The following is a 12500-nucleotide window of genomic DNA, read 5'->3' as shown; positions in this document are numbered from 1 at the left end:
TCAACAGATGGCAGCTATGTTTAGCCCCAGAGAGACAGAGACGGAGAGGGATGGAGAGAGAGAGAGAGAGAGAGAGAGAGAGAGAGAGAGAGAGAGAGAGAGAGAGAGAGAGAGATAGGGATAGGGATAGGGATAGGGATGGAGAGAGAGGGAGAGAGAGAGAGAGAGAGAGAGAGAGAGAGAGAGAGAGAGAGAGAGAGAGAGAGAGCTCTCCATTGTGTGTCACCTCCTCATCCACGGAGGCATACACACACACCTCTGTGAGTACGCTCGCATAAATCACTCACTCATAATCAAACGCATGCACGCACGCATGCGGACACGCACACACGCATGCATGGACACACGCACGCATGCAGAATAAGAGAAAAAACACACAATGGTTCTGATTTTTTTTTTCCTTTTTAAGAAGAAGAAAAAAATAATAAATATCATCTGCTCGAGTCGCACAGCAGAGCATAAACAAATGTGTCACTGTTCTAACCTTCGCCACCGGAGTTGTCCACAGACAGGCTAATTAGGGGGAGATGAAGGTGGGATGAGTAGGAGCATATGGCTCTTGCCAAGCAGGCAGTCATGAAAAAAAAATAAAAACATGCCAATCAGGTTGAAGAAAAGGAACCAGCAAGGGAAGGGAACTGTGTGTGAATGCTAAAAGAATAAAACAGAGCTCTTTTGTGATGCTAAGAGATAACGTGAGGGATAGCCAACTTCACCATTAAGTTTTTTTAAATTCTCAATTGAATTTCAAAAAATCCTCACATGTGAAATACATATTAACAGCGATGCCGTTGCAAGTGCAAGTGCAGCTATTTGACACAATCCATGTGCAAGGTGCATGTGCAGACTCCATGTGCAGATTTACAATAGAGAAAGACCATGGAGGAGGATGGAAAAAGTAACACCATTGTGCATGGGGAAAAAAAAGTATCGACTGTTGCTGAGGCTTTGATTGAGACTGATTCTGTAAAAGAGCAAGAATGAAATGTAGATGTGATAACGATTACCCATGCAAAACACTGTTTCACACACAACACGACACTGGCAAATGCAGGAAGATTCAGCAATTGGCAAAGGAGGATAGCGACAAGAGTGAAATTATTCCGTTTTTCACAGCACATCCCATTTGCAAGCGAGAGGCATAACAAGAGTGCATTTAGGCCCCATAAAGTGCCGCTCTGTCTGCACCCCATCGTGATTTTCTTAAGAGCAAAAAAACAAAACAATAAAAAAGTGTGACATAAGTGTCAGTGTAATGAGAAATGGGACCATGTCTAACCACCAATTCTGAGTGTTGCTTTTTAGACTGTGTGCATCAGCTTTCATAGCAACACGGCATCACTGTTTGCCTCTCTCCATTTCCAAACAGATCTGCAAGTCACACCGTTCACAAACTATTTGATGCTACATGTGCAATATGCGGTGTGGTCCAAAATATGTTATGGTGGTTGAGGCCGGGACAGGTGTAAGGTCGGGATAATATCTTAATGTTGCCCCTCTGGCCTCTTCACATAACATGAGAGACTACTGCTGGTGGATTCCTATGCAAATGCCCACACAGGGAGGTGGTCAGTGTGAGCGCATGGTGTGGTGAGAGATGTCAGTTATGTAAACGAATGGACTGATGAAGTAGTCATTGGTAAGTACGTATGTGGCCGGATAGAGAGAACATACCTGATGAAGTGAGTGTGGGTGACTTAGTGTGTGATGGTACAGTGGGCCGATGGTACAGTGTGTGTGTGTGTGTGTGTGTGTGTGTGTGTGTGTGTGTGTGTGTGTGTGTGTGTGTGTGTGTGTGTGTGTGTGTGTGTGTGTGTGTGTGTGTGTGTGTGTGTGTGCGCGTGTGTGTGTGTGTGTGTGTTTGGTGAGGTGTACTGTACCTGATGAAGTAGTCGTTGCGTATGAGCATGAGGTGCTGCAGGATGGAGAGGAAGTGAGGCTCGGCCTGCGTCTCCCGCACCACGCTCAGCACCACGTTATACACGTCACTCACATCGGTGGCCACAGTCAAGGAGCACCACAGACCGGCTCTCAATCACAAACACTAACACAGCCATGTAAGCACGTAAGCACGTAAGCACGTAAGCACACGCACGCACGCACGCACGCACGCACGCACGCACGCACGCGCGCGCGCGCGCGCGCACGCACACACACACACACACACACACACACACACACACACACACACACACACACACACACACACACACACACACACACACACACACACACACACACACACACACACGCACACACACACACACACACAGTCTGAAGTATGAAGTACAGCTAAAAGCAAATAGGCAAATAAAAGTGCAGCGTGCACTTTAATATAACCAAAGTAGCACTGCATAAAATACCTGCTACTTTAATTAATTGGAAGTGCAGGTAAACAAACAGCAGTAGGATCATCAAGGGAGAGAAGATGGCATGCTGTGACAAAGTTTGTATTTATCACATAAAAATGCAGGAAAAGCACGAATGGCTAGACATTTGCCCACTACATAAAAATAATAAGAAGAATAAAAAGCTTGAAGGGGAAAAAAAAAAAAAAAAAAAAAACAAGCTCCAGGGAACGAGAACAACTCACCCTGGGTCCATTACTGACTCGTTTTGTTAAAAATAAAAAGAAAGAAATATAAAATGTGCCATTTGGATCCAAACCCACATGTAGTGTATTAAAAAGCCTACCTGATTTGTCATGGCGCACAGTGGGAGACTTTTTCCCCCCCCAAAGCATTGCCTTAAAGAGAGTGCCCATAAATCAGAATAAATTAGGCCAGAAATTAAATGGGATACAATGAAATACATCAAACGCCCGCATGTACTTGTAACACATTACTACTCGAGCACTCATTTGGATTGAGTGACACTTCATTGCTCGAGGTTGAAAAGCTCGGGATCGGAGCCTGTGAGGACGCTCGGTGTGTGTGTGTGTGTGTGTGTGTGTGTGTGTGTGTGTGTGTGTGTGTGTGTGTGTGTGTGTGTGTGTGTGTGTGTGTGTGTGTGTGTGTGTGTGTGTGTGTGTGTGTGTACAGTACACATCACTTTACATTGAGCATGTGATGATGGCAAGAAGAGACAAGGACCCACACTGTGCATCTATGCATATCTGAGATCACGGGTGCTCATCACGCGTGTTTTCTTTTTTCTGGTGCCTGTATGTGCATATGAGTGGGTGTGTGTGTGTGTACTGTATGTGCATTAATATAACCCCATGCGGCGTAGTTAAAAGGATATTCCAGTTCGCTTTTGATGTCCTCAAGGCGATGGGAGAACTCAATCATGTCCTCCTCTCTGTGTTCCTCAAAGACCTTCAGCTGGATGTCCAGGGCCTCGTTACGCACTGCGCTCAGATGCTGCCGTGACGGGGGCGGAGAAACAGACAGACAGAGAGACAGACAGACAGAACACATGGACAGAGAGATGTAATCTTGATGATAAACATTGACAAGAACAGAGGGAGAGAGAGCATAGACAGACTGCTTCACTTCACTATCTGGGCCTAATGATCTTGACCAGAGCCTCTCTCAAACTGCTAAGCATTAAGTGGAGGACACAGAACTCAGAGACATAGTTGTCAGAGACTATAAGGGAGGCGCTGGACATCCACTAACCAGATTTCTGTCCGACTTGTTAACATGCATTTGGTTACTCTTTTTTTTCCCCTTACAAAAGTCTCCAGTTAGAAATGTGTGATGTATATCCAAATCCTAACTTAATAAATCAGATGCATCTCATTGAGATTAATTAAAATGACTGACTGCCGCGCTGCTGTTGCAAATACGCAAAATGGAAAACCAGTTATTGGCAGAACATGACTGCACTTCTGTTAGCCCATCTCTTCTAATGTATGTAAATCCGATTATTTGTGGTTAGAGCCGCCAACCAAACTGTATTTCCAGCTGTTCAATTCATCCGCATATTAGTCTGAATTGAAACCCACATCAGGAAACACAGTGTAGATAGGTGGGGGGAACGAAGAGATAGAGGAGAAAGAACAGAACAAGACCTATGTGGTCGGCAGAGAGAGGGGGTAGGGGGGGTATGAGAGAGAGAGACAGAGAGACAGAGAGAGACAGAGAGAGAGAGAGAGAGAGAGAGAGAGAGAGAGAGAGAGAGAGAGAGAGAGAGAGAGAGAGAGAGAGAGAGAGAGAACGCGAGCGTTAGAGGAGAGAGTGACAGCCTGACACTGTGAAAGACATGGTTTCCAGCAGCAGGTATCGATTAACCCCTCTTTCCAGGGAATAATAAATTACTCCCCATGCGGTTTTCCCTGACACTCCACTCGAGTGCACCATGTCTAGTCTAGTTTGAATACTGCGGCAGGTGGCCAGCAGGGCTAAGTGGGAGGCCATGCGCTAATATCATGTGGTCAATACTCTACTTGAAATACTCGACTAAATATGGGCAGGAATAAGGGGTCATGAGTAGGGCTGGGTCAAATAATCGATTTAATCGATAATCGATCGATTTACTCTAAAATTCAAATAATCGATTCACAGGGCACAAAACTGATTTTTTGGTTCTTTTTCTTTTTGTTCTTTTAGTTTAATTTAGGTCTGTGGAAAATACCCAGTAGGTATTAGTCAATTAGGCCTAGGCCTACTTATTACAAAGTAGCAATCTGTTAACACTGTCAAGCCACAGCCCTTTGACATGTTTATATAAAAATAGGCAACATCATCTTTTGGGGGGAAATCCTGGCACCAAGAAGGGAATGGATTGAATCGATTCGGAATGAATCGAATTGATTCGTGATTAATTGATTCAAAGCCCTAAGAATCGAAATCAAATTGATACAGGAACATGGCTGCGATGCCCAGCCCTAGTCATGAGAGTGCCTGTGTCCTATGGAGTTCAGTGGATGACCTCGTCAGCTGTGATGCTATGGCTTTCTGCTATGTGGCATCCTGCCTCTTCTTTCAGTGACCGGTCTTTACAATGTCACATATTCGTTAATCATAGACATTATATTAATCTGGTAATCAGTTCTGCAATGCTATTGGATGGGGGATTGTGTTCAGATGAAGCCAAATGACCTGAAAAAAATTAACAGCATCTTGATGATCTTCCCTATTGCAACGGGGATTTGATTTGCATTTTTGATGCCAACATTGTAAAAAAATATATATGAAATGCCTCCTTTCACAACATTCTACCTGTAGCTTATATTATATCCTCCATCTGAAGAAATGTGTCTGCTAAATGTGGTGCACTGCAAAAGAACAGTATATGGGTTTTCTTCAATATTTGAATATCCTTGTCAAGATACAAGGACAATAGGTAGTCAAAAAGACGATAAAAAATGTGGAGCTATGATTTTGCAGCTCAGTGTGTACTAAGTCTCACCAGGAGCATGTATCTGTAATGTAATACAACCTAAAAGACAGCAGAACTAGATTATTGTGGTTTCTATTAATATTTGAATTTCTCTTGGGAAAAGCCAGAGACAAGTACAGTGAGTATGTGTAGGAAATTTGGGCTTAAAGGGACAGTTCAGTCAATTTCAACATGCAGTTGTAATGCTCACACTACCCTGAACTTGTCAGTGCCTGAGATTGTTTTCTTCTTCTTCTTCAGCCGTTTCCGAGATCCTGGTCATTCTAATGGGGGCAGCTCTTTGTTTACATTTCAAAAAAACTTTTTTATTTATTCCCAAAAACATCCAAAAGGTTATAAAACATCAGCAGACAACTAGCAAACAGCAGTACCTTTTGGGAAAATATTTGGATTTGGCCTATGTTTCATTTTTTTAAAATGTAAACAAACGCTGCCCCCATTAGAATTGCTCATATCTCGGAAAGGGCTGAGCCGAAAAATGTGGCATCACCAGGTACTGACAAGTCAAGGGTAGCGTGAGCAATACAACTGCATGTTGAAATTGACCAAACTGTCCCTTTAAGCTCCGACGTAATTCATTGTCAGCCTCACTTTCAGTACGTGGATGTGAATATTAATTAATATGATAAATGTTGCCAAAGACTTCTTTAAGTGGCCTCAGTATTTTGGTGCATGTGTCTTACTGGCCGCACTTCTGTGATATGTTGAGGGGGGTACATCTGTGAACTGTCAAAATTTGGCAAAATGCAAAAGAAAGCTTTAAGGTGCTTCTGCATCTCAGTATCAGCCTCACCAGGCATAAATGAAGGTGATTATTAATTAATGTGGTAATATTGCCTAGCTTTGAGGGGCCTCGGAAAACTCAGTGAGTCAGTCTCACTGGCAGAACATCTGTTTTCTTTTTTGAAATATATACTTATATATACTTAAAAATTGTGGGAGGGAGAGACGGGGAGGGCTCGGCAAATAACCTCGGGCCGGAATCGAATCCAGGTCGACTGTGTATTAGTCAAGTGCCCAGCCGATTGAGCCACGGCTGGGCCACTGGTAGAACATTTCTGAGTGTAACATCAACAACAACAACAACAACAACAACAACAACAGTCAATGATCAATACTAATCAATGATCAATAATCAATAAAGATAATAAGTCAGTGTGTCCGCCTCACCGACAGCACGTCTCTGAGGCCGCTGCGCATGAACTCGTTGCGCAGGTGCAGCCTGAAGTCCAGCTCGTCAGGAGACGTCACCAGCGCGTTGATCAGCTGCATGCACGCCACCTGTCATGGAGAAGGACATACATGCACGCACACGCACACGCACACACAAACACAAACATACAAACACGCACACAATTACTAATATACTATTGTTTAGAGCACATAACATGGAAAAATGGGCATTCAAAACGAAATATGCTGTAAATCAGTGGTGGACGAAGTACACCAGTTATGTACTTGAGTAAAAGTACAGTTACCTTGCATTGAAAACTACTCAAGTAAAAGTAAAAGTATGCTCCTCACTTTTTTACTTGAGTAGAAGTACAAAAGTATCTGCCGTCAAAAATACTTAAGTATTAAAAGTAAAAAGTAAAAACTTAAAAATGAAGCCTTTGGTGCAATTTTAATATTTAAGTGTTGTAGGCCTAGTTTGGTCATATCTAATCAAATATCCTCTGATTTGCATAGGCTATACCAACATGTTAGAACTAGGCCCATAGAGGTAGAAAATAACACTAGAGTGGACATGGCAATTCACGACAGCACTGGGAAGTGGCACATGGCGCCTCCCATTGTCTGTAGGTAGTGTAGGCACCTTCAGTCAATTCAAGTCAATGGAGAACACGCCCACCTCTGTTAAAAAATGGACTAAAACTGTGTGAATATGAAGTCACCCATTAATCAAAGACCAGATTTGAAATGTCAGGATAAATATCTACTTAATTCATATGAGTCGATAAAATACATCTAAAAATCGAATTATATTAATTCTGCACATATTTAGCAACAAACTTCAACTATTGTCCTTGTAGAGTGTGTTCATGGACATTTTCACATTATTAAGCCATTTTTTGACAGAGGTGAGCCTCCTTGTCCATTCATTTCCATTTATCAGACCTACCTACAGATAATGGCCGCCACAGATTGCCGTCAGAAGGGGGGCGGGGTCGCCTCTAGTGTTATTTTCTACCTCTATGCCTAGGCCATAACAGGCCTCAGAAACACTGTGGAGTAGGCCTAAGTCTATGGATGTTATAGCATTCGAAGTTCATTTTTACCTCTCTAAACATTTAATACTGACCCTAACATGCCCAAAAGGACACATGAAAGGGCCAAAAATGATTAGGCTGAAATTGATTATAAGCCTATTAGAACAACCGTAGGCAACAGTCCAGCAGGCCAACTTATTTTTGACAGCAAGGAGTTAGAGTAGCCTATAAAGTACTTTATGTGTAATTTTTTTTATAATAATTATTATGGTTTTGGTAGACTTCTTCTTATTCTTATTCTTCTTATTATTATGTAGTGTTTGGTTATGTTAAAGTTGGCTTAGGCCTATGTATGGACAAACAGACTTCTTGCTACCTTTAAAGATAGGAACATCTTCATATACTTGTAATGGTCTCTATTTGCAAGATGCAATAGCCTGCTTGATACAACTTCATTGGAACATTTATCTGTCTGATCATGAAAAAGCCTTTTGTGCCTGCGCACATCACTGGACCAATATTTAGTCAAAGTCTTACTTTGTTACTGTTGTTTTACCCCAACTACCTCAGAAAATACTGCAATTTATTGAAGGGAAAGGAGGCTATCACAGAGTTGTGCGCCTGGATGGTTTGGAATGAGCAGCATGTTTAGGCATCCTGTGTGCTTGACTCAAGAAACCAACACGCTACAAGAACGGCAATTATGTGACTCTGTTGTAAGCCACAACACAGATAGCCTATAGCACAGTAAGTTAAATAAGCAGTACATTAAGTAACAATTCGCTGATTATTCAGTTCAAACATGAATCATATCTAACAAATTTCGTCTTAGTGGCAGGCGAGTGCAGCCTGCGAGCTAAACCTCTCCCCCTCACACAACGAATACGACGTGCAGATGTATACACTCTAACAACGTTATTGTCGCCTTCTTTATTGTTTTTTTAAGTACAGTTTCTTCTTATTTCAATTCGTCTCGCAAGTCGCAATGGACACATCAGTGATCTGTCTCTGCTTGTCTTCTAAAACTAATTCTGTACAGTAGAGCTTGTTGTCACGTGACACATCACAACCAATCACAATGGCGAATCTCTGAGTCTGCCAATCGGATTCAGTTTGACTTTCTTCACACCAGCGTGACATCTCAGATTTCATTTGACCAGGGCATTCAAAATTAATTAATTCACCTGCCGTGTATCGCCTTAAATAAAAAAGGAACGAGTAAGGAACGAGTGTTTCTGTAAATGTAACGAAGTGAAAGTACTAAATTTCGCTTTGAAATGTAGTGAAGTAAAAGTATAAAGTCTTACCAAATAAAAGTACTTGAGTAAAGTATGAAAGTATGAAAATGTTACTTGAGTACAGTAACGAATTACATTTACTTCGTTACTGTCCACCACTGCTGTAAATAAAAAATCCAGACAGTGAAAATCACAGCAGTGGTCATAAACAGTTTATCAGTTCAACACTCGCACACACAATCATGAACACAGGAGGTGGAGGTTGCTTTGGTTTTAGGGGTAACTAACAATGCATAAGTCCTTGAGAGACAGACGTAGATAAAAAGAACAACATACAGTCAGGGAGAGAGCGAGAAAGAGAGACATAGAGAAAGGGAGAGACAGAGACACAGAGAGAGATAGAGAGAGAGAGAGAGAGAGAGAGAGAGAGAGAGAGAGAGAGAGAGAGAGAGAGAGAGAGACAGACAGAGAGAAATAGAGAGAGAGAAAGAGAAAGAGAGAGACAGAGAGACAGAGAGAGACAGAGAGACAGAGAGACAGAGAGACAGAGAGACAGAGAATCAGAGAGACAGAGAATCAGACAGAGGGAAACAGAGGGAGAACATAGAGGACATATGGATCTGTACAGACACAGGTCAATGACTGAGCACTGATAACGACGACGGGCTGTGCGGCAGCGTGAAGACTCTGCTTGTTTTAGGATGAGCACCAGGAGTGTGCAGAGGCAAATGGCTGTCTTTTGTTAAAAAAAAGGGGGACTCTGTGTGTGTGTGTGTGTGTGTGTGTGTGTGTGTGTGTGTGTGTGTGTGTGTGTGTGTGTGTGTGTGTGTGTGTGTGTGTGTGTGTGTGTGTGTGTGTGTGTGTGTGTGTGTGTGTGTGTGTGTGTGTGTGTGTGGAGTCAGTGATGTGTGGAGGGGCTCAGTGCTTCCTCTTCTCCACAGCTTAGTGTGTGTGTACTGAGGTGGAAATGAGCGATTATCGCTGCACACACCACGCTAGGCCGTAGCAAGATTGCCAATTATCTGGAGTAGTGAATCACATCAGCAGTGAATCGCTGGATAGTGCGACGAGGTGTGCGTGTTCTGTTTGCGCGCGTGTGTGTGCATGTTCTGTTTGCGTGTGTGTGTGCGTGTGTGTGGGTGCAAATGGTGCGTCTGTGTGTGTTTGCGCACAAAAACACAAGCAGATGCATGAGACAATCAACTCCTTTTAGATTAGCTAAGCATATCTGTATTACATTACATACCCAGGTGCACTTCTTCCTGGGCAGATAGAACAGAGGAGGGGGAGGAATAAAGAGGGGGGGAGAAAAAAAAAAAAGAAGAGACGAGAAATTGCACGTCCCCAGAGTCACAAGTGGAGACAATGAGAACATGCACCCGGTTCAATGAGGGGAGCGAGAAACATTGGTCACTAATTTAGCATCCGGTATTCATAGGCAGCCGTGCATACGTTCATACATAAACACCAATCAATGGGAAAAGCAGGAGAGGAGAGGCGCCGTCCCTGGTTGTCACTGGGTAGGTGTGAATTTAGCACAGTCAAATTAGACAGACAGGCAGAGCAGCACAGCACACACAGCACGACTACTGCCCTCTGTGGGTTGGCCCAAACAGTGCATTCAATCACACAACATATTTTACAGACGGGACAGCACACAAGCACATAACATACAAATACATACACTACATGAACATAAAATGAAAAAAAACACACACGCACACACACACGTACGCACACGCACACACACAGTTGTCTTTTGTACTCCAGACCCGAGGAGGCTTTTTCAACAGCAACAAGCATCCATCTGCTTCTACATTTGTCGTGTGTGTGTGTATGTGTGTGTGCGTGTGTGTGTGTGCCTACCTCAAAGAGACTGCACTTAGCTGAGTAGTAAAGCATGGTACAATGTACATACTTTTATCACTACAAAAAAGCCTTTGGAAAAGAGAGATGAGATGAAGAGCAGTGCGTCCCCGCCTGAGAGAACGAAAGAGCGTGCGCGCGCGAGAGAGAGAGAGAGAGAGAGAGAGAGAGAGAGAGAGAGAGAGAGAGAGAGAGAGAGAGAGAAAGAGTCCGCCTGTGTGTGTCTATGAGGGGGGTGTAGAGAGGCGGAGAGCAAGCCATGAGGAGACGGGTGTTCAGAGATGGTGTTTAAGCCAGTATGGAGCTGGAGCAGTGATGAGAGGGGAACAGGCAGTGCAAAGCCGGACATTGAGAGTAGTGCGATAGGAAACAAGCTGGGGCCAGGGCCCAGGGATAGCTCATGCGAGAGGAGATGAAAAACAGACGAGATGGGATGAGCGGAGCGGAGCGGAGAGGAGAGGAGAGGAGCGGAGCGGAGAGGAGAGGAGAGGAGAGCCGAGGAGAGGAGAGCCGAGGAGAGGAGAGGAGAGGAGAGGAGAGGAGAGGAGAGGAGAGGAGAGCCGAGGAGAGGAGAGCCGAGGAGAGGAGAGCCGAGGAGAGGAGAGGAGAGGAGAGGAGAGGAGAGGAGAGGAGCGAAGAAATGATATAAATGATGATCAGGCAAAGAGGAAGAAGAAGCGAGAAGAGGGCCCAGAGGGCTGGCCTTGAAGCTGCCCCCGGTGTGGTAAGAATAGTGACTAGCCCCGCCGCTTACTAATATAAATGATGCATGGGGTTAAAAGGGATCAGTGCTTGTCTATTAGTGCGGGGGAAACAATAAGCAGCCCCAGCGCATCAATAAAATATCAGCAAAGAACTCCAAAGTACACAGCAGCAGCACCGTGCATAGCAGTCCTGACTAATGGAGGCAAACGATCTCTGCAAATCTCAGCACCCTCTCCTGCTCCTCTCTCTCGCTCGCTCGCTTTTGCTTCAAGGCTGCTGACTTCCCTTCTTTGCTCCTGGCGGTGTTGCTTCTAGTGCATTTGTGTGTGTGTGCGTGTGCGTGTGTGTGTCTTGTGGGACCCTAACACTGCTAAATTTGCTGCTAAACTCTCTCCCTGTTTCGTACGCTCATCCAATTACTACAAATGAATGCTGACCTGTGGTGAGACCTTGAGAATGACTGGGGGGGAAATATGTCTGGGCCAATGGCTAGCTACAGTATATTAAATACACGCATGCACGCATTCACACGCACACACAGCCACACAAACACTGAAGCCCGGACAGACAAACAGACACAGACCGAGACACAGACACACACACAGAAACACACACAGACACACACAGAGACACACACAGAGACACACACACACACACACACACTACAACAATCAGAGGGGAATGGAGGTGCGGTTGGGGAAAATTACTCAGCACAACCCTGAAACAGGTGCTAATATGCACTTAGGGGTAAAAGCTACACAGCTAGCTCCATACTAGAACTTACAGTACAGTACTTGTCAATTAGTGCATTAGAGCAAAAACTCATTTCTCTCCAGTTGTGCTTCGTAATTACAGTGCTCTCTTGACAGCCTTAAAGCAACACATCTCTGACTGGGTATGGAGTGGTAAAATATTGACATCCCAGGTAGTTAATGTCTGTTTTCTTTTATTAGAGAGAATAATATGACACTGATCTGCCAATCTGATTCCACTTCTTCACTCCCAATACATTATTGCTAAGAAGAACACATTGTACAAAAAGTAATTCCGCATTTGATTTGATTTGTTAAAATATCATCCCACGATGATAATGATAATGATGATAATTATTATTGCTAATATTATTATATAGCTT

The 12500-nt window shown here is 43.7% G+C and overlaps 1 protein-coding gene across 1 annotated transcript in view; it reads right to left on the bottom strand.

Annotated features, from left to right (window-relative positions):
- LOC134459672 (protein diaphanous homolog 3-like) overlaps window positions 1-12500 on the bottom strand; it is a 414535-nt gene that overhangs the window by 246671 nt on the left and 155364 nt on the right. The window contains exons 10-12 of the mRNA XM_063212051.1: window positions 6517-6627; window positions 3244-3362; window positions 1881-1997 (exon numbers count right to left, since the gene is read on the bottom strand). Of these exons, the coding sequence (XP_063068121.1) occupies window positions 1881-1997; window positions 3244-3362; window positions 6517-6627 (347 nt within the window). The remainder of the gene's footprint in view (window positions 1-1880; window positions 1998-3243; window positions 3363-6516; window positions 6628-12500) is intronic.

This window comes from Engraulis encrasicolus, chromosome 12 (genome assembly GCF_034702125.1).
Source record: "Engraulis encrasicolus isolate BLACKSEA-1 chromosome 12, IST_EnEncr_1.0, whole genome shotgun sequence".
Taxonomy (NCBI): domain Eukaryota; kingdom Metazoa; phylum Chordata; class Actinopteri; order Clupeiformes; family Engraulidae; genus Engraulis; species Engraulis encrasicolus.
This window is presented reverse-complemented; position numbering and strand designations above follow the sequence as displayed.